Source organism: Molothrus aeneus, chromosome 6 (assembly GCF_037042795.1).
Source record: "Molothrus aeneus isolate 106 chromosome 6, BPBGC_Maene_1.0, whole genome shotgun sequence".
Classification (NCBI taxonomy): domain Eukaryota; kingdom Metazoa; phylum Chordata; class Aves; order Passeriformes; family Icteridae; genus Molothrus; species Molothrus aeneus.
Window position 1 is genome coordinate 45,404,121 of NC_089651.1, and position 24,574 is coordinate 45,428,694.

A 24,574-nucleotide genomic window follows, 5' to 3' on the forward strand; every position below is an offset into this window, starting at 1 on the left:
AAGAAAGCAAAATGCGTCTCTTAAAGGTTAAAATGGAATGGTGTAGTTAAACTGATTTGTTATTGGTTCTCTCTTGCTGTAACATCAGTGGAGTCAGGCAAACAGCTCAGATCATTAGCAATAATTAGTGTAAGCTATGTCTGTATGATGTTTGATTTATATTAGGAACAGTGATGCAGAAAGGGATTAATACAGCTGTTAACTACAATGCCTGGAGTTTATTTTAATCAGTGGCATTACTTGGAAAAGACCCTTTATCTCTAGGCTGGGCTTTCTATAATATGACTACTCATTAAACCAGCTGAAGTGAATCCAGGGCATTGGTGCAAAAGATAAATTGTTTGCCTCAAACATTACTTCTTTTTTGCTTACTTGTAGGCTTGTCATCACATCATTCTTCCCCCCTCTGCAACTAATCCCTTGTAGCAGTAAGGGATGCTTGTAGTGGGTGTAGATGTTTGTGCCGGGTGTGTGTGGCCGGTTTTGGCAGTGGAGGGGCTACAGGGCTGACTTCTGTGAGAAGCTGCTGGAAGCTTCCTCCATGTCTGTTAAGGAAAAAGCCAGCCAGCTCCAGGATGGACCCTCCACTGGCCAAGGCCAAGCCCATCAGTGGCCCTGGTAGCGCCTCTGGGGTGACATTTGTAAGAAGGGTAGAAGAGTTATTGTGCACAAGAAAATTTCAGCCCGAGAGAGGAATGACAATATGCAATAGGAACAGCTCTGCAGAGCCAAGGTCAGTGCAGAAGGAGGGGCAGGAGCTGCTCCAGGCACCGGAGCCAAGATTCCCCTGCAGCCCGTGGTGAAGACCATGGTGAGGCAGCTGTGGCCCTGAATCTTATGGAGGTCAACAGGGGAGCAGAGATGCACCTGCAGCCGCAGAAGACCCCATGCAGGAGCACATGGATGCCTGGAGGCTGTGGATGTGTGGGAAGCCCGAGCTGGCTCCCGGCAGGATCCATGGTCTTGGGAGAGATGAGCCCACGCTGGAGCAGGTTTGCCACTGGGACCAGTGACCCTGTGGGGGCAGCCTGTTCCTGAAGGACAGACTGACTGTACCTGTGGGACAGGGACCCGTGGCGAAGCCATTTGTGAGGAACTGCAGCCCGTGAAGAGGATTCACACTGCAGCAGTGAGTATGCAGTCTGTGTGGCAGATGTTTCTGCTGGGAGCAGGGAGAAGCAAACAGCGTCAGAGAAAACAGGGGATGAACTGATCCAAATCCCCATTCCCGTTCCCTGGTGTTGGAGGGAGACAGGCAGGGAATCCGAAATAAAATTAAACTCAGGAAGAAGGAAGGGGTGCCGGAAAAGTGTTTTAAGACTTGGGTTTATTTCTCATTATCCTACTCTGATTTAATTGTTAATTAAACTAATTTCCCCAACTCTGTTTTATCCATGACAGTAATCAGTGAGTGAGGTCTCCTGTTCTTGATCTCAACACATGAGGCTTTTTGTTATATTTTCTCTCTCCTGCCTCGATGGGGAAAGGAGGTGATAAGAGGTTGTGGTGGGCACCAGAAAACCTATGTAGCTGTAGTGTGACATTAAGAGTTACTTGAATACTTTTTGTATAGCTATACCATAATTTATTTGTTTTTTTAACAGATAACAGAATATTCAATTTGTGTAATTCCCGAGAAAGAGCATTAATATTGGAATAACCCCGCAGTTGTTGTTCTGGCATTCAGAGTTACGCCGTTCCCTGTGGGGCAGCCCGGAGCAGGCCCTGCGCCCCCTCAGCCCCGGCTCCGCCCGCCGCTCCCTCCTCGGCCCCGGGGTCCCGCCGCGTTGCGGCCGCCGTCCGGCAGGGGGCGGTGCCGGCGGAGGCCGCGCGCAGAGCCCGAGCGGCGCTCGGTACCCGCGCGGGCTGCGGTGGGAGCCGGGCCCGGGGCCGCGGGGGACGGGCCGGGACGGGCCGCAGGAGGTTCGGCGCGGCCATGGAGATCGGCACCGAGATCAGCCGCAAGATCCGGGTGAGATAGAAGCAGCCGGGTCGCTCCCTCCGCCCGCGGCAGGAGGCCGGGCCCGCGTGTGGGGGCAGGCCCAGCCGGCGGCTGAGGCACCGGGCTCCGGCCGGCCCCCCCGTCACAGCTGCCGGCCGCGGGGTCCTTCGGCCTCGGGACTCCCCGGGGAGGGCGGGAGCAGGAGAGTCGTTTTTGGGGGAAGCGGAGTGGGGGCACCCCTGTCCCCCTACGGACAGCTGCCCGGTGCCGTCGGTGTCCCGCGGCTGCCACTGTCGCCCTGCAGAGCCCGCCCGGCCCCGGGGCTGCCCTGGGGGCGCGCCGGGGTGGGAGCCCCCGGTACCGGCAGGGCTTATCAGCCGCTCCCACTCGGCGGTCACAGTTTGGAAATCCCGGCAGGTTTCTATTTCCCTGCTGAGCTGGGAATCACCTTTTATCAGATCATCTTAAATTCGTTTTCTTTGCACCTTATGAGTCCGAGTGGTCTCTGCTTAAAAAAGGGCAGCTGGGACTTGGAGGTTGGATGGTAGGGCAGGCACTGGTCTGTACGGTAGAGAGAGTGAGATTCCGTTACTCTGCTGTCAGCCCCTCGCTGTTAAAACGTTCCTATCCTGAGCGTAGAGAATAGGAAAAGTTTAACATGTTAAATCAATCTGCTCAAACAGTAAATGAGAGAAACTTTGCTAAGGCTCCCACCTCTTTGCAGTTAGAAATACTTTGTTGATCCATCCCTTAAATAATATTTCATTATTTTTTAGGGTGCTATAAAAGGAAAGTTACAGGAGCTGGGGGCTTATGTTGGTAAGTTTTGCCATGTGTTCAGCAATCTTCTCTAGATCATTTTTATTATGTAGGAAAAAACCCAGCTTAGATAATGGAACTTACTGTTACCTGTGTTATTGCATACAGAAGCATTAAGCATGAGAAGAAACACCTGAAGTGCTGAACTAGTAAGAAAGAAGGATACATACTTCACAAAATATTATAGTAAGCATAAGAGGAAGCAGTATGTGGACATCAGTATATGAAGAACTGGAAAAAACCAACTAAGAAATCAATCTAATAGTCTTCCCCATAAGAAATGGTGGCAAGGGATTTGAAAGAAATTAAACCATGATGTGAATATCTAAGGAAATTTCTTTGAAGCATTAGGACAAACATTATATAAAGCAAGAGCCTTGGAAATACAGCAGCAGGTAGCTGTGGGCACTCTGAGATGGAATCAGTCTTTCTTAGGCATATTTTTAACAGCTCTTGAATTCAGTGTGAGGCATCTGTCGAAATTAGGAGAGAGGACAAAGATGAGTGAGTGGCTTAGGAATTTAAAAGGCCAGGTCAGAAACATTATGTGGAACAAACCTTTAAAATGAAAGAGCTGTGTTGAGCTAATAATGATGAAATACATGTATCTGAATCTTAGAGGCAGGGGAAGATTTTATTTTGGTTTCTGGCAGGAGGGGTGAGCCATGTGAACATCTGTGGTCTTACGGGTTGGTTTGTTTGTTTTTTCTGAACCCGGGAAGAAATGGGTGTTGCACTTCAGAGCAGCTCTTTTCTGCAGCAGTAGAAGTTGGTAACTTAACACAGCATTCTGTTGGAAACAAAATACCTCAGTCCTGAAACTGCATGGTTGTTGTCTGTGATGCTTCTTGGATTTCAGGTGAAGAAAAGGAATTGAAAGCATAATTTAGTGGTCCTGTGAGTTGCAGGGCCAAGTTCAAAGTTTGTTTGAGTCCAAATTCATCTTATTTCTTATTTTAAGGGAGGCATTGTATTTATGGAAAAATGTATTGGCTCCCTAGAAGAGAGTTACCTATGAGCTGATATTTTGAACTCAGTTAGTGCCTAGGAACCATGTTTAGAACTTTTTAATTGTAAAATCATCTTTTTCACCATCTCAAAGCTTTGTCTTTTTAAGTAACTCATTTTTTGTTGTTTGGTTGGTTGGGATTTTATCATCATTCCAGGTTTCAGTTTCTCAGTCCTTGATTCTTTTCTTTCTTCTGTATTTCTGAAATAAAAGTCTTTCTTGTCTCTAATACTGAGATACTGGTAGAATACTAACCATCTTTGATTCCAGCTATGACTGTTCTTTCTTTGTTTGCCTTCTGTCTCTGTATTCAGAGGACAGGTTTCCTGTATTCTCTGGATCAGCAGACAATGTCTGCAGTTTCTTCTCAGTCAGCTTCTGAACTTCTTTAAATAACTTTGTATTCTTTATTGCTAAGTCTGTCTTGCCTTAGCCTCTTTTTTCTTTTTAAACCACTGTTTCCAAATTTCTGTGATTTTTCAGGTTTCTTTTCTTGACTAGAGTATTTTGGACAACTTTTAAAGTAATCTTTTTGAAAAACTCTCCATGTCTTCTTTCAGGTAACCAGTAAAAAGTTGGTTCTCCATTATTTGAGCTTCTGCACAAGAACCACGCTTTTGTTTCTTTCTGTAGCTGCTAATTCTTTTCTCTTGAAAACTCTTCTAGAAGAAGATGTTTTGAAAGTAACTTGTTGTGTAGAGCTTACAAAAGAAATATTCATATATTTAAAGCAAGATGAAGTAAGTTAATTATTCATCAGCTAGGAAATTTTTCAAAAGGCTGTAGTTCCATATTCAGTTTAAGTTGGCATAAGCCAGCTAAGTTACTAAGTTTCTACAGTTACTGAGAAAGTAGTAACTTACTAAGTAGTAACCTCCTTCTTCTATCATACTGTTACAGGTAATTGTGCTAACTTATGCTTTTATCTGTACTTAAAATATCTTCTTTACTTTATCATGTGTTGAACCACCTGAAGAGCTTATTATGTTTAAAAGTAGCTTGGCCAATAAATAAAATTCATTCCAAGGTCCTAGCTCTGAACATTGGTTCATCTTGCGCAGCTTGTAGCTTGCAGTGAAAAAGAAACCCAAACACAAAGCAGCAACAACAAAAAGCGAAACAAACAAAAAGCCACCAAAAAGAAGTGAGGGTTTAAGCTTGGAATGGGTTATGTTCAGCCCGTTGAGTAGTGGTAGTGCAGGTACAATGTGTGAATTGTATTTTTGTAGTCTAGGGGGGAGATAAATTATTTACAGTGTACATAGGTGTAGAAGAAAGGCAATTCCTTTCATTTGGATTTTGATTTGTATTTTTCATTTTTTAGGTCTTTTTAGTGTTGTGTTCTGTCTTAGCTTGATTGAATAAGCACAGCTGTATCAGTACCTTGATTCAGATTCATAATTTGAGGTATTTCCCAGCTGTTTGCACTTACTATTGTTATGATCACGTGATGCCATGGAGTGGGATTGGAGAGCATGAGATGTTTGATTAAACTAAATTGAAGTCAGTGCTCAAGAAGCACAACTAATGCCTTTGAGCAACAATTGGGGCAGTCAGTCCTTCAGCAGAGGCCAGAGCTAGGCCAAAGTGAAATGCCAAACACCAAACTCCCCAACCCCTTAATGTGGTAATGTTGGGGTCTAAGCACCTTCCTGTGCATTTTGAGGAGTGGGAGTGCCTTGTATGCAAGGTAAGGGATTTCTCACAGTGTTTGAAATTGCATGCATTACAGAGTAGAAATTCAGTCGTGAAGTTGCTGGGATTTGTTTTATTTTTGTAGGTAGAAAATCTGGAAGTTAATACAGTTTTGATTTATTCAATGCACATATCAGAAATGGATATTTATTTGTTTCATTTCTGTAACCAAAGGAAATGTAACAAGGATAAGGTGCTGTATTTGGCAATATTTGAGGTGATTAATATTGTAGATGTTTGCTGGTATTCAAGAAAAAGGATATAGGCAGTGGAGTGGCTTTCTTTTATTTTGTTCTTCTTTCCATTCTGTTTACTCCCTTTTTAAATAGACTGATCTTCAGCTTATGCTCTTGTGAAGTTGAGGATCTTTTATTCCTTGCTTGTAGATGAGACTTGTATTGAATCTCATAGGAAATGGAAGTCTTGTTAATTTGCTTCCCTAATCCTCTGCCTGCAGAGTCTTTATAGTAAAACAGAAAGAAAATGGTTACTTGTTTAAAGATGTTTGCTATGTCTTCCATGATGTATTATACTTTAAAACAACATATTTCTCTTTCTATTAGACGAAGAGCTCCCTGATTATATTATGGTTATGGTGGCCAATAAGAAGAGTCAAGAGCAGATGACAGAAGACCTTTCCCTTTTCCTTGGAAACAATACTGTCAGGTTTACTGTCTGGTATGTTTGCAAGCTGCTTGTCACACTTCTTATCAGTAGTGCAGGACTGCTTTCTATAAGTCACACCTGACATTTTAAAAAGTTATTTATCTTCCCATTATGTAATTTGTATTAATAAAAACTTCTACTTGGCATGTCTAATAAGTACATTAGTTTTAGTCTGTCAGCAATTAGGCTTTTGAGGTGGTATTTAGATGGCAAAGGGCTGGAGGACATATTTGTTTATAAGCCAGTCAGATTAGTAAATAAAGTGCTCAGATAAGTGGGGGCTGTATGTTGAAATTATTCCTGCAAAAGCCCCTGTGAGCATGAGAGCGTTGTTCACTGCAGTTAGATGTGAAGGACCAATCTGTTTGCTTTTATGCTAACAGTGCTTCAGGTTGCTGTGCATGGGAATTACTATATCAGGGCAGATGAGCAGTGGATCTAATTCTGTGTACTGTCTTTGACAAGGCTTAGCACCAAATGCTTAGGTATTCCCACCTCTCAGGCTATTTATTTATTACCACAACCCAACTCCAAAAATCAAAAGTAGAACCTCAGAATTACTGTGAACAGGACAAGTTAGCAACACTTCAATTCTGCTGTCAGCTCCTGACAATGTAGATTCATTTATTCCATGCTGCATGACAAATTTAGGCATTATATTTCTTATGCATTTTCTAATACTGAATTTGTTTTACAGTAGAAACCTGTAAGTAAATCCACATTTCAGACATTTGACTGTAGAGATTTTGTTGCTTTCAGAGTTATGTATTTGTTCAAGTTAATCTTATTTCTGAATCTCCTACCTAATAGAGCTTTAAAGATCATTATTTTGTTTCGTGTAGATGAGAAAAATACTACAATTTTTTTCTCTTTTTCAGTTTGCTTTCTTTGACATATTCATACTGACATTACATTCTGTTCCAATATTTCTTCTATGTAATTGCTTCCTATGAGCTTTTATGTTATTGAATAGCAGAGAGAAACATTTTAGAAGTTGGCTATGTTATGAAATCGTAAATACTGACAAAAAAAGAAAAATAGTTCCAGCTATTACAATTCACTGTATTAGCTATTTAAACTGATGGATTTCCAGGTGATAATGTAACTTGTGTGGATATAGTTTGATTTTACTTAGACTGGTTTCATTTTTCTCCTGACATTTGTCAAAAATATAATAGAGGAGTACAATTAAGCATGGACCTTTTTTTTGAAAACTGCACTGGCACTTCTTTGCTACCTTTTGTGGCCTGCCTAGGTGAAGCTTTTGGGATTCAGTGTATCAGGAAATCATGCAATTGTCTTTCTTATAGTAGTTTTGGGAATCAGATCAGTGAAGTTTACAAGTGAATGAGGATGTAGCTCCTGTACTACGGTTTTCACTGAATCCTGATATACAGTAAAAAATAGTGTAGCAGAAAACACTTTCAGGGCTTTGTAAATGAAATGAAAAAATAATAAATATGTAGAGAAAGCAAATTTCATCAAAGAAATCAAGATCATTTTATATGTTAATATTTTAAATGATGTATTGGCTACATGCACATATACCACCAGCTGGTTTTGACACCTGCTTAAATTTTAAACATAGTGACTGTTTTAACCCTAAGTCAGTATTCTCATTTTATATATATATATATATATATATATATATATATAAAGTACAAACTCTGTGTTAAGAGTGCTCTATCAGGTGCCAAAGTAGGTATTGGTTAAAAGAAGGATGGAAAAGAAGACAAGATGAAACCTGTGAATAAGCTATAAGGGAACTGGTGGAAAAGTGTTACATAGCATTGTAGCTGTGAGTTTTATATGCTTTTACTTCTTCTAAAGGCAACTCAGAATGTATATATTCTTAAATGTTGGTGAAATGCAGTACTCAGCAAGATCTGCCTTCCTTGGTTTGTCTCTGTAGCTGGTAATTTTGGGCCTTCTGGCAAAAGTTTCGCAGCAATTGTGACAAACCTGGCAATCCTGCTGGTTGGCCACCACTTCTTACTCTGAACCAAGTGTCAGATCAGGTATTCTGAGGTCAGTGTGAAAACTGATCTGCATCTCCAGAGCTCAGCTGACAAGTGTTCTAGTGAAAGCTCACAAGGAGAGCAACTATGAGCCTTCATTATACCCACATGCAGTCTTTGCAATATGGCAATATGTTCTTGTCCCTTAGCTCATTTCAAATATTCATCCAAAATTATGGACTTGCCCATTATCAGGTTTGAATTCCAAGTAAGATATGAGTTTAAGTATAGGGATTTTTTTTCTTTCTTCTCACTGTAATATCTGTTTATTTTTGAACAGCCTTATTGTATTAAAGCCACATATTTTTTTGTGTTACTTCAGCTTAGTGCCTTTTTCACAAGCAAAGGGCAGATTTGGTACTTTGCTGAGATATTTTTACTCACCAGCACATCTCAGAGAGTATTGTTGGTATATACAATGCATGGTGGGAGAATCCTGAGAATCTTACATACTATATATATATATAACAGTTATAAACTGTTTGAGTTTGTATTTTCAATTATGTTTAACTCTACTGTGTAATTAAAGTTTCATATACAAAGTAAAATTTTAGGCTATGCTTTAGGCTACTAACTTAGGTTTTTTGAATAAATCTTTTTGATACTTAACTCCATTGATTGTAGTGAAAGGTGGATAGTGCTGGCTTTGAATATGTAAACCAACTAAATGCCAAAAGCAGATGATGTGGTGAATACTCTGCCTGCATGTGCAAGACATATTGGAGGCAAGGTACTTCAAGCCTCCCTTTTGAGGTTAAACATACTGTGGTTGATGGAAAGTGAAGTCTTAAGGGTGGAAAGGCAGTGAGTTTCCAAAACATGATCAGTTTCTATCCATCTCTAGACAGATATCTCTGTCTTCATCAGTCTGAATGTAAGTTAGAGTTTTTTAATTCTCCTTTTTCTCCTTTGCTTCCTTCCCTGTCTGCTGTCTATTTCAGGCTCCATGGTGTTTTGGATAAGCTGCGCTCCGTGACTACTGGTAAGTAAGAAAATTAAATTTTGAGTGAAGGGAGGCTTATTTTTTCTGTGTAGTATTATACGTCTGAGTTGTAAAAATATCTTGTCTGTTTCGTTATTTTTTTATTTATGTGGTTTAATGTAAAAGTGAAAAGTACCTGTCTCCACAGAACCAACCAGTGTAAAATCTTCAGAATCTAATATCTTTGAGAGCAGCCTGCCTTCCAGCAAAAGCAGTTCATGTGTGAGTGACGAGAGAAGGCGGGAGGATATCTTGCCCCCTCTTGCAGTGTCAAGCACTCGGACTGAAAGAAATGATTCCAGAGTTTCAACCAGCTCACAGGAGCAGAGGAACACTGCTTCCAGGTGAGGCTGCTGGCTACTTCCTAATGCACCTTCAGACATCAGTAGTTGTGTGAGTGTAATAGCCATTCTAAACAGTACAGACACTTGGAAAGATACAAGTACTTTTGAAGAGTAAAGCAGTGCTACAATTTGTTGTACAAAAAAACATTAAACCAGAACTCAGTTCTTTAAGCAATGTAGCTCAAAGATTAGATTAGGGTTTAGATTAATTAACCAAACTGAAAAATATCAGTGTGTTAAATTTGTATAAACAGTAATACCTTAATGATTCTTCCCTCCTGGCTTTGATTAAAAGACAAATCTCATTTTCCAGGACTTGACTTGCAGATAATAGTTGGTGATTTCTTTTTTTATCAGGCAGTCTTGTGAAGATGGTTCTGCATCCCGCTTAACATCTACAGTCAAGCCTTTGAGGGAATTGTCACCTTCTGAAGCTGTAATTGACATTAAACCTGAACCAGATGATCTAATTGATGAAGACCTAAACTTTGTGCAGGAGAATCCTTTGTCACGGAAGAAACCCATTGTGACTGTAACTTACGGTTCCTCTCGTCCCTCGGCCGAGATCTACCGGCCCCCAGCTGTCAGGAGTGCAGATGGCAGCGTTCACGTGCCCAGATTGTCACAGCAGGGCAGCCTGCAGGGGAGCCGCCAGTTAGACACACAAGGCTGCAGGTCTTTGGAAACAGGCCAGCTGTGCAATCCAGAAGCATTTGGCAGCTTAGCAGAAGGTCACAGACCCACCTCCAAACTCGGTGCTGATAAAGTGGGCAGTGAGGTTGGTACAACCTAAACTATTGCAAAAGTCTTGTTAGGAACCTAAATTGCTTTGTATGCTTCAGTAAAATCTTGACCTCAGAGAAATCAAAAGACTTCTGTCACTGGTACCGGTAGGTTTGAGATTGCATCCTTTGAGTCCACTGGTAAAAACAGATTGCATAATTTGACATCATTATCTGAGAGCTTGCTGCATTTCTGGGTTAATTACCGTGTTCATCTTCATGTCATATTGACTTGGACTAACAGGTTAGCACATTATTGAGCTGCATATGATGAATCAGAAATGATAATTCTGATCATAAAATCATTGAATCAGCATGATTTTCCCTAAGTGCTATGTATACCCCCAGCTTTACACAGTCTTGTAAATCAGGATTTTTGGCATACTGTTTATTAGTCCAGATACATTGATGATGATGTGGATTATTATTACTATTCTCTTTAGAACCATGTCAGTTAAGAATTCTTTGGGATGGATGTTGGACAAGGACAAACTAAAAGATGATTGCTGCCCTAAGTACTTTGGAGGCCAAGCTAAGCCAGGCAGGGTGGTAGTCCTAGCTGATAGACTATCCATATGAATGAAGAGCCTTTTTTGAGAGGAATGAAGATAGTTAGGGCTACTAATGTTGTAATGATTTTACAAACCTTGTATTGCAAGTGCATCTATGTTTATTGCAGCTCATAAAGTTCTCTGTCTTTGCCACTACTTAATTCTGTATAAAGGATAATGAATTCTACTTGGAAATCTAGAATGCTTTACAAAGATACATTCTGGTGTCTTAGTTTTTGAGAATGGAGAAGTGCAAATGAGGATATAATGATTTATTTAATGTACATAAATCACTGATGAATGTCAGGAACATCTCTTCTTGGAAATGTTCAAAAAAGGTCTTGTGATACTTTTCTTCTGTTACTGTTGCATGAATAATATCCAGAAGAAACAACAGGAACCTTGCACTATCTAAACTGGACCATTCTGACTGTGTGTAACAATTAGCATCCTTTGAAATATGTAGTTTTCTTGCTTAAAATGAATCGTTACACCTGTCTGAAATTAGAGTTGATACAGAGGAAGAAATTAATTTTTACTGATTGCACTTTTCTCTTTCAGTCTTTCAACATACTCATCAGATGAATAATATAAATTTCTTTGGAAAACCCTGGTTTTCTGTAGGTGTTGGATAATTTTTCTGTACTTGAGAGATTTTTTTCTTATTTTTTCCTTAGTGTTGTTTACAGTAACATTTCCAGTGACATGTTTCAGTGTAAATGTGTCTGATTTTCATATTACCCAGAGCAGTCACTTGTCCAACTGGAATTGGAAGTACTCCATCTCCTGGCTCCGGGTGGAATTGCAGTGCTTTCTTTGCTGGTTTATGCTAAATGAGCTGTTTTGCCTGCTCTGTGCGTTGTAGGAGGAAAGCTCCAGGAAGAGACGGCTGCCTGTTGTAAGCTCGGTAGTCAAAGTGAAAAAGTTCTGTAATGATGGAGAAGATGAAGAGGAAGAGGAAGACTATGGATTGCGAACAGGAAGCATCTCCAGCAGTGTGTCTGTACCTGCAAAGCCAGAGAGAAGGTACTGAAGATCTCAGTGTTTCTGTGTTTTCAAGAATTTAATATAATGAATGAAAACTTTGGAAGTGGGGAAAATCAGTTTACACTTTCAAAAATTGACAGACAAAATTTAGTAAATAATTTTAATATTTTTTTGTACTATCTCACAACTCTGTGGATGAGATGCCTATTTATGCCACCCTTTTGCCTTTGATTTTGTAACCTCTTTTCATTATTGCATGTAAGATGCAATGCAGTGTAAATTTTTACATTATTTGGGTGAAGCTTACTGGCAAAAGAACATGAATGTTGACATGTTTCAGACCAGGTATTTATTATGGTAAAATAATTTTTCAGTAATTTGATTTATTTTCAGGAATTGTTTTCAAACCAGTTATCACTTGTTCTTTAAGGTGATTTCAACTTTTCAAATAGTCTTCAGAGGTTTTTCCCTTTTTTCTGCTCCCTAATTCTATCCAAATGTCAGGCATTAGCCAAAATGCATACCTTTTGTATGTGATTTTTAACCATAGTGTAAGAACATATAAACTAGAGAAGGGATGGTTCTACTGACCTACAGTGATAGCTGTATAAGATTTATTGTAAGATAATATACTGTGCTTAATTTATCTTCAGTACCACAGCACATTGGTCTGATTTAAGCTTCCTTATTGTTGATTTTAAAGACAAGCAGAAAGCCTCTTTTTTCAAATAATATGTTTTTGATAGAGTCATTCTAATTATGCAGCTGGATCATATTTCTCAGGATGGCTGCATAATTATTGGTGCCAGCACAAACATAGCAAGAGATAAGTGGTGGGCAGAGGTGGGAAAAAATTAATGGCAGAGAGTGCCTTTCATATGTAGCATGGCTTTACAGCAGCTTGAGAGGTGAAATCAGACATCTGGGCTTCCATTTTTTAGAGTGTTTTGTGGATCCCCATCCACTGAGAGAATAGATTAACTGAAAACTGTTTTGGATAAAATAATTGTAGATGATTTCTGTTAATATTTTTCCTGTTGAAATAACTGTCTTTAACGTGGATACTGTTGCTGTGCAATCCGTGTCCGATTAATTTTTTTTTTATTTCCTTTAGACCTTCGTTGCCGCCTTCAAAGCAGGCCAATAAGAATTTAATACTGAAAGCAATCTCTGAAGCACAGGAATCAGTTACAAAAACAACCAATTATTCCGCTGGTAACTAGCATTGATTTTGCTTGTGTTAATCTGTGATATTTCCAAATTCTCTTGTATAAATCCAAGCTAAAGAAAGCGCTTTGAGAGAAGTCTGAATGCTAAATAGCAAGTCAGTTATACTTGAGGGATTTACTGTGTCTTGTTTCATTGCATTGATGTTCAGTGATGAATTATGAAAACATAAATGAGGGAGAGGATCTTTTTGAACCTAAGTGATTCTATGAATCTGCTGCCATTTTTTTGTTCTATTCTATTTGCAAGCACTTCAGCAAAGGGTAGCTAGCATCATATGAAGAGACATATTGATGATCCATGATTATTTATATGAAAGATGGAATTAAAAGTGATTTCAAAACTGTCAGAAAGTACCACGTTAATTATATGTAGAAGTGGATGAATGAGTAGTTTGCTGTTGTCACTCTAATCCTTCTCATGCTGTTCTGTCTTACAAGTAGGAGTTCTGAGGTGCCACTCAGAGTGCTCTGTGCACATGCACAAATACACTTGAACAATAAGAATTTCACAGATAGCTAAAGGTGCTTTTTGTGGAGATAGGCGCTTGGGATTTTTTGTGTGTGTATAGGAATTTGTGAGAATTATTTTAGCACAATATATCTAAAAACAGTACTATTGTGTGATTGGGTAGTATGTAAATGATTTGCCATTGTTTCTCTATTTAAAGTTCCACAGAAACAGACTGTTCCAGTTGCACCAAGAACTCGAATTAGCCCAGAAGAATCACAGTTAGAAGTAATTCATGTGCAAAGCAGACTGCCTGTTCTGAGTTCTCAGCTTCACGTAGAAGAGTCAAAGGAGCAGACAGTTGAAGAAATTCAAGGTCATCTGATAATATTTTTCAAGAATTTATACTAGAGAATATCATTGTACAAGCTGAGCAGAGAAAAGGAAAGGAATGCTTTTAATTTTTAAGTCTGCATCAGAAGTTGCATGCAGAGCTGCCCTGAAGACCGTGCAGCTTTCAAAAGCATGGCTGTCAGATAGATCCATGTATCCAAACACACACACAGACAACCTCAGAGGAATGAATCAGTAAGCAAAGAATGTTACAGCTCTGTGGCGTGTCACTGAACAATAATTTTACATAAGCACTTACATTTGGATTCCTTCTCTTTTCCCCATCTTTTGCATATTTTCCTTAGTATCTTGTAGGAGTAATTCTGTCACAAAGCTTAAGTGAGAGTAAAGATACTCTAGAGTATTTAGAACAATTTTCCAGCATATGAAGTATTAAAAGATTCTTCCAACACATGGTTTCCACACAAATGGTTATAGTATTTTATTTTTCAGTTTAAATATAAGAATACTCTATTTGCTCTTACAGGACAGCTGATACCAGGCTAACTGTGTCAGCTTTGGTTTTTACTTCTGTTTTGAATCTCCTAAAGGGCATAATATTTAAAGGTAGTCAAAGTGCCTTTTCAGCATGGTTTTCTTACAGAGGATGGGGGATTGTTAGTCACAGGGAATCATAGAAGTAAGGCAGAAGAAAAAATATGTCTATAACAAGTACTTAGTTTATACTTGCTAAGTGTTTAGATATTTGGATAATGAATTAAATTTGGTTTTGAGTAAGATTTTTGTTACATCATCCTATAATCATTGTAAAGGAATGGTAAACATCCATTATTTTAAAAAGATTTTTGCAGTTGCTTATTCCTAATATAGATGTATTTGGAATCTTTCTGCCACCCTAAAGTATGTGAGAAATAGCTTTATCAGCCTTTGAATTAATGCACAGAAAATAATTATGCTTAATATTTTCACTCTTTTACCATTGAAATGGAAATGACAGCTTGCTTAGGAAATGTACAGAAAGCAAAAATAAATTTTTAAGGCATATCTCAAATGTAGAACAGTGCTGCTCTGATTTGCTTCAGCTCTTTTAAGAAGATTGTAAAGGAGTCCCTTGCTACTTGCTTTCCTCTGTGTGTGTTCTCTGAATGGCCAACTCCTCTACAAATGAGGAGAAGGAACTTGGCCTTCATCAGTTGCTGTGCCCACAGACCTCATTTGTACTGAGCAGTGATTATGGGAACGAGTAGTGTCCTACAGTACTTAGATTTTGCCATGTTACTGTTCCTGAAACAATGGGAAAAGGGTTCATAATAATGAGAATGGCTTTTAAAAATGTTAAAAGTGTGAATGTTTTTGTTGTTGATTTTTTTAATCAAAAGAATTAAGAGATTGTGCCTCAGTTCTCTAATCTATAGTTTCATGTTGACATGCTGTTAAATATGCTTTTTATTGCTGTTTTTTTAGGAATTGCACAAAAGGAGCTCTCTTGTCGGCTTCAGATTGATCCTATGATTGAAGATGCCTTGCAAGTGTCTCAGGGTTAAGTCTTGTGATCTTTTTTTCTTGACATCTAGTATTACTGGCCAGTGAATGTTAAGATACTCCTTTTCAATTAATTATACTGATTTCTACAATTATCTAGTTTCTACATCTCTAAGGAATGAATGCATTACATTAGTAGCTGTTCAGAGGATGAGAGATTTGGAGGGGGAGGGGAGTTGTTCAATGCTGTTTCAGTATAGCCATTCCACTTACAAAATTTCCTGATCTGACCTAATATGGCTTATGGCTTCTGTGGATCCACCCCTGTGGAATTAACAGGAAAGTAAAAATGTTTGCTGGAAACTACTAGGAAAAAATTAAAACAAAGTAAGGTTAGCTTAGTGACCATGTAAATTGATATTAGAAATATGCTATAAGAGTACAACTGCCACCTTATTTTACTCTTTTCTATGTAATTTTTCTCCCAATGCAGATTACTGTGACCCAGAGTCTCTGGTGCACTCAGATACTCGCTCGTTCATCCTAAAGAAGCCCAGGTTGTCAGAGGAAATGGTGCCACAGAATCAGCAACTGGGGAAGAAGGGCACAGAGGCAGTGCGAGTTCACTCAGGACGTCTGATACAGACACGGTGAAAAGCTACTGCATTTAGGAGGGTTGCTAGTCAAATTGCTTGTTTGTGGTTTAGATGGAGCCATTTGGTCAGACTTGTGCTTTGTCAGTTCAGTCAGGAGGTGTGAAATCATGCAAAATGGACTGACTTTGAATAGCAGAAGAAAAAAAGCAGGGGCAAAAAGCCTCACAGGAATCCTTCTCTAGGAAAATAATCGTAGGGTCAACTGTAGCTTGAGCAAGTCTTTGATTTGCAAGAAAGAAGGAACTGAAAGTACTGCTCTTCTGTTCTGATTTCTGAAATCTTAGTCAAGTAACCATTTTGCTTAAATTGCTTTTAGTTTTATACCTGTTTCACCCTTGGATTACATTTCTTAAGAAAAATCTTTTAACATAGTATTGAGTGTGGTGAATCCTGGACAATGATTTAAGGCTCCTTACTGGAGAGTTTGACCAGGAGAAGCTTAAAGTTCATGTCAGCTTCAAACGAAGTTCCAGGTAACAAATAGTCCTACCTGTTACAAGTTAAAGCCACTCTGAACAGCATGACGAACTTCATCACCTGGGCTGCTGTGCTTGAGAATCTGCTGGTGTTTCCTTTCTGTGAGTGGCTTTCAGCAGCCTGTGTTAATTGAAAACAAAACTAACACTGAGCAAACAAACCCAAAAGGATAACCTGGCAATATTACAGTTGAAAGCTGTGACTGTGCTATAGGAGAGAGGTAAATTTTTGCATGTGAATAGGTCGGGTTCTGACTCCTTCAGTCTGAAAGTTTTAGCTCATGGTGTTTTTCATGTTCTGGTTTCTGTCCTCTTAAAGGCATTCTACAGTGTAGTTGCTTTTAGCCTCACTTCATATGGAAGCAAAGTTTATCCCAATGCTGTTTGTCTAAGATGAGAGCTCCACAGTTCTCTAATACTTAGAATCGCTTGTCATTCAGGAAATCCCTCAGGTGAAATGGATGGGATGGTGAAAGGCTGGAGAAAATGTATATGTTCCCTGTTTTAATGCTCCTTCTTATCCATGCTGACTACTGTCAGATACAGGACACTAGGCTATTAGTGTCTGACCTTTTAGTCTGGCTGAGTGTCAAAGTTCTTAGTATCAGTATTGCAATTCTCTCATCCTTGTTCTAAAGACTTTTACACCACTTGTTTCATAATGTGCTTTTCAGTAATTTTGAGGAGACACGCGTTTGATGTGTTAAAAGGCTTGTAATTCCAAGAATGATATTTACTCTCTTTTTCTGCCTCAAAACTGCAAATTCCACAGGATTGACTGTTTGTAAATGAGCTTTTGGATCTGTCTGTTGAGCAGAATGCAGCAAACTGAACTTGTACCTAGAGCTGTGGTTCTTATTAGTGCTTCAGGGAGACTAGAAGTCTAACTGCTAACTGGAGTGTATTACCAGTAATTGCTAAAAGAAGGTCTGTTACTGCTTGACTACTACTGACATTGATAAGCTTGTACTACTTTCACTCACTACCACAGCTCACATTCACTCAAACCTCTTGAGTCAGAAAATGTAAATTTACTACATTTCTTTGTTTAATAGAGACCAGCTCGCACAGCCAGAGAAGCCTGCTAGTCCCAAGTTCATTGTGACACTGGATGGCGTGCCCAGTCCACCAGGATACCTCTCTGATCAGGAGGAGGAAGAGATGTGTCTAATGGAAGGGTTGAAGCCAGTTACCCAGCACATGTGTGCTGGCAGAGGATTGAAAGGTCTTCGAGCACAGCAGATGCAGATTGTAACCAGGCAGCTGGAGAACTGTGATGGTAATTATACTGACCAACCTTGCTGTGCTGCTTGAGCATGGCTACACCTCCTGGATATATCATTCTTAAGAAACCCAAGTGGTGGTGTTTATTCTTCAAATTAGAGCATTCTTTAGGCAAATGAAATCTGGGAGTTCAGTGGGACTATATCTTCAGAAGCCTTTGTCTTGGAATACTAGAACAATATGGCACATGGTAGTGCTCCACACATCTTAGTATTTGGTAAAATTTGGTTGGGTTTTTTTAGGTAGGTTTTTTTTTGTTTGTTTGGCTTTTTTTGAGTTTTTGGGGGTTTTTTTGTTCTGTTTTTTTTTCTGGTTGGGTTGGTTTTTTTGTGGTTGGTTTTTTTTTTTGTTTTGTTTTTGTTTTTGGGTTTTTTTTGTGGGGTTGGCTTTTTTGTTGTCGTTTTGGGGTTTTTTGTTTTGTTTTGTTTTATTTTGTTTTTGTTTTTTGCAAATGTAGTTGGTCTTCATTGCCAGAAATCTGCCCTTCTGGTTGACCTGTTATAATTTGTCCCTGTGCTGATTGACAGGTGATGTTACAGTTAACACACTGACATGCCTTGAACCTTTAAAAATGTGTCAGGTGGTATTAATGTTTCTGTCAAGGGTTGTGACACCAGAAGGAAGCCTGGTAGTGTAAGGTGTTGGTAGAGTCCAGTGGCTAGCACCTGAAAGCAGAACTTAACAGTGTGTGATTTTACGTGAAGGTTTCTATATTCTCTTTCTGTATTTCTTTTGAATAACATGAGAAGTTGCTTGCTGAGCCACGTTTGAATTGTTTAGAATGCTGACATGGTGATGAAAACCACAGAGGTTACTGTTTTGTCATAGGCCTGTTGAGCACATGCCTGAGGGCTGTGCTGAGAACCCTTAAATTGCATGGATCCAGCTGTAAATGTGTAATGCAATTATGAGAGCACCATAGCAAAAAGTCTTCTAAGTCCATGTCCTTTCATTTCCCTGGCTGCAGAAGATTAAGGCAGCCTTAAAGATTAAGGGAATGTTGTGTATTCATGCACTTCACTAGCACAGAGAAACAATTGTTAGAGTACTTCCTTGCAAATCCATGCTTTGCTGTGTGTAGCTTCAGACTCCTCACCAAAGCTGGTTGGTAGAGGAGAGTTGCCAGCACAGTCCTAGCTCTGTTGAGGATTCCTGTGACTTTACAGGGATGGGACTGAAGCTCACACACAATCAGATCCATGTGGAAATGATCTATACGGCCAGTGTGGTCCTATAGCAGGATGGCATTATTTGGCTTTGGTGGGTTGCAAGGAGAAGGCATAAATGAGGCTAAGGATGGAATGAAGCTGGAGCAATTTGTGTCATCAATGGGATCAGAGAAGGAAATCTAGGCAGTGCTGGAAAACTTTGAAAAGCCAAAGGTTTAGGCAGATTGGGGAAATAAGACAACAGCAACATATGTACAATTGTTTGAATTTGGAGAATAAGGTTTTCTAAGCAATTTAAATAGAAGAAAGTCAAAGTCTCATGTTTTTGTAAGGATAGTGAAGGTGTGGAATGTTTCGGCTTAGAATTTCTTCAAATACTTTTTGGAATAGAGTCTGGGTTCAGGTAACTGAAGTGTCTTAACAAATTACATAAAGTGGTTCTTCTTCAGTATATGCTCCCATAATAATAAATCCGATTATCATAAAAATTGATTTTTAACTTTCATCTCTTGAAATAAATTTCTAGAGTAAAAAATACCTTGGAGAAAGAAACAAGGCTATAATTAACTCATGGCTCAGCAGAACAGTCATAACTCAGGTTCACTTGGGATCATTGCCTTGTCTGTCCAAATCTTTAAATCAGTTCAGATTGAAAAAGAAAACTGATTTATTTTGCTTGTAAACAGTGCAAATTTGATATTTTATGATTAAGCTGCCAAAAGTCTAGTATTATGACTTTCCACTTTATGGTTTTGGAAATTTTCTTTGGAAAATATGACGTACATAAACTCTTACTGTCATGATTTTTTTGATTAAGAGAGAATAGAAGTACAGTGAATTTTGATCATGCTAGATTGTTTACACCAAGTTGCATATAGAATCATAAAGGTCCCAGCTTGGGGTTGTTTTTTTTCTTCTTTCTTACCATCCAGTGGAAATGGAAGACTTAAGTATGCTACAAAAGCAGGAGAAGGTGCTGGACCGCTGCAAGTACTGGCCTGCCTGTAAAAATGGAGATGAATGTGTGTACCATCACCCCACACTACCTTGCAAGTGAGTAGTACAGAGCTCATCCACTTGACATGCTATTTTGATTTTCATTCCAATGCTGCAAACTTCTGCTCTGTGCCAGTAAATATTCCAAGGCAGAACAAACCTGTCAGGGCAGGATCAGAGCTAGATTATCACACTGTTATTCCTTCTGTTTTCTGTCCCTCTCCCAAGTGTCAGAACACTGGGATGGCTGCTGCACCCTTGCAGAAGAAAGCTTTAGTTTAGAGTACAGGCTGGTGTCCCTGAGTTGCTTGAAGATGCAGGAATTAGCATCTTAAAAGAATAGGCCCTCTTCTGCCAGCTGTTACAGTGCTTTTGAAGGTTAGGTTATTGTTACATAGTAATGCAGTGATTGTGGGTTTTAAATTTGAAAGAGAAGGCAAACTCTTGAACGTGCCCTGTGCCTTTGACTTCTCTTCCATAAGCAGCAACAGTCCAGGAAAACAGTGCCTGTTTTGAGGTAACTCTTTACCAGATTGGGTAATTTCAGTTACTTGCACATTTGAATTATCTTATAAAATCTGGTGTAACTAAATTCAAAATAAAACTCTTCAGAGAAAACCATGTTACTAGGGAACACTGCACCCCTCTCTGGGGAAGGTCTGATTTCACATTGCCTTTGTCACTCTGCCACACAGTAGGAGGGACATGTCCTGGCTTGCACCAAGGAGTTTGGGACCAAACTGTCCCGAGAGTGAGGTGGTTCAGTTGTTCACTGCATGGAGGTGGGGTATGCAGGAAGAGCAGCTGAGTGCAGCTGTGTGGGTGCACAGCTCATGCACTAGACTGTGTTCCCCACTTGGGAGGGAATCAAGACATGCCCCAGCCCTGCTGCACCTCTGGCTTTCTGTGATACTCTGGCTTTGGTGTGCAACAGATGCCTCGGGATTTTGCTCCAAGTACGAGCTTTTAACTCAATTTCTTTTCCCTCAGAGTTTTTCCTAACTGCAGATTTGCTGATAAATGTCTGTTCATCCATCCAAACTGTAAATACGATGCAAAGTGCACTAAGCCAGACTGTCCTTACACTCACGCCAGTCGACGAATCCCCCATCCATCTCCTAAACCAGGTGGGCACATCTTGTTTTCTGAGCTTTCAATGATAGTGCTAAAGGGACAACAGTATTTCTGGAAACAGAAACTGACAGTGATGAAAAAATATTTTTTTGCTTGAGTTGACCTAATTTTTTTACAATTCTTAATGCAAGTTGAAGAATAATAATCCAGTGTTACTGCAAAAACTGTTACCAGAAAAATCCTCCAATGCTCTTACACAGGAGTCCCTATAAAGGCTGTGCAAGGCCAAAGTGGTGACTTGCACAACTTGTCTGTTTCTCTGAAGGGATTAGCCAGCACTGCAGTTTTGCTCAGATTTTTTTCCTTAAATTGGACATATCTTGTACCAAGGGCCTGTGGTACACACTGAAAACAGAGGCCTCCGCCTTTGAACATTTTTCTTTAATGTCAGTGTAGAGTGAAGTTGGTGTAGTGATGAGATGACTTTTGGGGTGAGGTTACTTGCTGAAGACAGTAGCTGTGTTTGATATGGGTTGGTGTTGAGCCTTTGAACCATGCCGAGGTGCAGGACCTTTACTGCATGATCTTTTGGAAGTAATTTAGCCCCTAGTCAGTTCATGCAGTTTTGTTACCTTGCCAGAAACCAAGTACAATGTGCTTGTCTCCTGTATCATTTCCAGCAGCTCCTCCATATTCCTGGAAAGTGCAGTGCCTGTGCTTCTCTGTTTGGTCAGCTGAAACTCTAACAGGCTTCCTGCTGTCCAAATTTAACATCTGAGATTCTCTGCCTACCGGAATCTCTGTGATGGGGAAGAACCAAATTAAATGATTACCTGATAGCCTTGTTTTACTCTAGGATCTACTAACTGCATTGGGAAATGCTGTTTTTATTTCTTGCTGAATTTTGGTGTATTATAAAATGGAATTTTTAGCAGAAAGATTGATATATTTAAGGTTGTGCAGAGCTGTCTTGAAAAGGCAATTTATTCTGGTCCAGACTCACTTCCTGTTCTTTTTGTTTCTACTGTTAGCACCCCTGCCCACACTGTCCATACCCTCCAGTAGTCCGCTGTGCAAGTTTTTTCCAGCTTGTAAGAAAATGGAGTGTCCATTTTACCACCCAAAAGTAAGATATATCTCCTATCTTCCTTCCATTCTAGAAAGAGACTTAAAACATGCTACTTTGGGACAGGAAATGTTAATAGGATTTAACACTTTTATCTTTTACTGTTCACATTTTGACTTTGCCTTATAAGGAGAATACACAAAAGCAGTGATTTAAGGAATTTGGAAAATTATACTTTCAAGTTATCTTACTACCAAATGCTGCTGGGGAGCTACAAACAGGACATATCTCTTCAAAATATACCCAGCCAGGATGCTGGGGGCAGAGAGGAGCCTTTTGGGAAGGAATATGTCTCAAGACTCTTGACTCTTCCTTCTTCAGATATGCTGTAAAATACAAAAAACTTTAAAGATTGCCCAGTTACCCTAAAATTTATTAATGTAATCTGTTACTACAGGAGTCTATTACTTGGGTACTTGTATAGAATTGTGTCCCTGCATCTAATGCCAGGAAGTGTAGTGCTTTTTCCAGCCCTAATAATGCCAAAATACCCATGCTCAGATACTATTAGCCAGATACTCCGGCTTTTCTCCCCCCTCAGGTGATGCTGTGTCATGCTCCCAACTTGTACACAGAGATCAATTTAAGCTGAACTCTGTAAACTGTTGCAAGCAAAGGAATCTCCACCAGTCAGTGCAGTGGCAGTTTTGGAGCATGAAATTCATAGTTGGTACATCTTGAAAAGGATTTTTTGTCACTGGGTTGAGCTGATTGCACTGGTGGAGGCAGGTGTTGGCTCAGTTGCAGGTGAGAAGTGTCACACAGCAATACCAGGGTCACAGTACAGCTCAGCATGTTCAGGAGTTCAGGCAGCCAGCACTGAGCAGCCTCTTCTGAAATACTTTTGGTTTTAGCATTGTAGGTTTAATACACAGTGTACAAGACCAGACTGCACTTTCTACCATCCCACTGTTGCTGTACCTCCACGCCATGCCTTGAAATGGACTCGAACTCAAGCCAGGTGAGAAATACTCTAAACCTAACCAAGAAAAATAAAAGGTATGTTATGACATTACTAATGTAGTTTTACTCACAGAAGTAATATGTGTGTGAGGAACAGCAAAGATGTATGAAGAAACATACCCCTTATGGGCAGCTTTCTTTTGAAGACAATCCTGTGCTGTTGATGGGTAGTAGTTGTATAAACATTAGTTAATGTGATGCAAGCCTGATAAACAGGTGCCCTGCAGCTGGGACAGAGCAGTCACTGGAATCCTCACCTGGACAGGTGGTGTTTTCTGAGTTGTATTTGAATAAAGCTGAAGATCCTTTTACAATTGTTTTATCTTATGTCTAAGATGTCTTTTCCACAATAGGTTCAGCTGTTTTCTTGGAGTGTTTCTGGCAGAGCAGCTCCTTCCTGTCATCTGCCTGTGATTTCATAAACCAGTAGCAGACTTCCCAAAGCTGCAGCTATGGGCCTGCCATAAGGCTCATGTGATTTAATGGTCCAATCCCCTCTGCAAAGGTTTTAACCATTACAGGGGTGGGGCAGAATTGCTTCTTACGGAATTGGTTTTTTTTCCTCCTCAGTGAATGAATATGGTACGGCCTGGGACTGAGCTTTGCCTCCTCTGGACAGTAGAGGACAGGAGGATCAACCACCAGGACACAGGATGCTAGGAAAGACTCATACATTTGGACTTAGAATATACATTGTTTTCATAAAACGAGGTTGATTGCATACTTGAAATGTCTCTAATTTTCCAAGTTTGTAAGTTTGGACAATTTTACATTTTTTTTACGCTGTAAGAAAAAAACATCTGTGTAAGAAAAGTTTTACTTTTAAGTTCCATTAAAAACCTTCAAAGCACATTTTGTGTTCTGTTTGTGTAATGTTCCTTGTTTAATGGTTGTTGTGTTGAAGAATAAAGTATGGCAGCAGAAGCACTTAGAAAGCTTATTCCTGTGTTGGGATTGTACTGGAAGTACTTTTTGTGCAAGTGTTTGGTACAGTGCACATGGCTGCACTGCTGTCCCAGCACCCAGGGACTGGGTAAAGACAAGTGCTTTGTCTTTTGGGTGTTGTTCAGTGCAGTGGTTGTCACAGTCCTTCTGCTCTTTAAATTGGGGAAAAAAAGACAAGGGAAACAAGCGGCTTCATAAGCCAGAACAATTAAAGAATTACTGATACTGTTCTCCACTTAAAAAGCCTATGAATTGCCACTTCACTTGAAAATAGATACTCTGAGATGTCTCCATTTATACCCAGAAGAAAGAAAGTACCACTGGACTTCTAAGGAATTCTTTTTTCCTTCTGAGCATACTGTGGTTTTCTCCTTCTAGAAAAATAATGCACACACATGCCCATAAATACAGTTCAGTGATATTAAAATGATAGAAAGTGTTGAACAGTAACATAAATGCACTTTTTTATTAAATCGTTTTTTATATTTTGGGGAACTACATTTTCACAAAAATATACAAAAGAATTTCTTTTTACAAATATTTACATTCAATATCAGAAAACAATGATAGCTACATA

General features: G+C 39.6%; 1 protein-coding gene across 2 annotated transcripts; it reads left to right on the forward strand.

The window, feature by feature from the left end:
* Positions 1-1,864: 1,864 nt before the first annotated feature.
* On the forward strand, positions 1,865-23,904 carry ZC3H14 (zinc finger CCCH-type containing 14). Of its 2 annotated transcripts, XM_066552253.1 has the most exons (17): positions 1,865-1,972; positions 2,719-2,761; positions 6,029-6,143; positions 9,091-9,131; positions 9,280-9,475; positions 9,833-10,253; positions 11,674-11,834; positions 12,910-13,010; positions 13,693-13,848; positions 15,291-15,365; positions 15,802-15,958; positions 17,496-17,719; positions 19,826-19,946; positions 20,880-21,016; positions 21,995-22,089; positions 22,944-23,050; positions 23,623-23,904. In XM_066552253.1, the coding sequence occupies exons 1-17, from the start codon at positions 1,937-1,939 to the stop codon at positions 23,627-23,629; spliced, it is 2,193 nt and encodes a 730-aa protein (XP_066408350.1). In that variant the 5' UTR covers positions 1,865-1,936; the 3' UTR covers positions 23,630-23,904. The 2 variants fall into 2 exon arrangements, with proteins under 2 accessions (XP_066408350.1, XP_066408349.1); XM_066552252.1 differs by lacking the exons at positions 22,944-23,050; positions 23,623-23,904 and having other exon boundaries at positions 21,995-22,937.
* Positions 23,905-24,574: the final 670 nt, after the last annotated feature.

Bases quoted from the DNA above. Each gene is read 5' to 3' on its own strand.
- ZC3H14 (XM_066552252.1), top strand. From the start codon at position 1,937: ATGGAGATCGGCACCGAGATCAGCCGCAAGATCCGG. The intron at 9,476-9,832 runs GTGAGGCTGCTG...TTTTTTTATCAG, and splicing joins CAGAGGAACACTGCTTCCAG to GCAGTCTTGTGAAGATGGTT. The intron at 11,835-12,909 runs GTACTGAAGATC...TATTTCCTTTAG, and splicing joins CCTGCAAAGCCAGAGAGAAG to ACCTTCGTTGCCGCCTTCAA.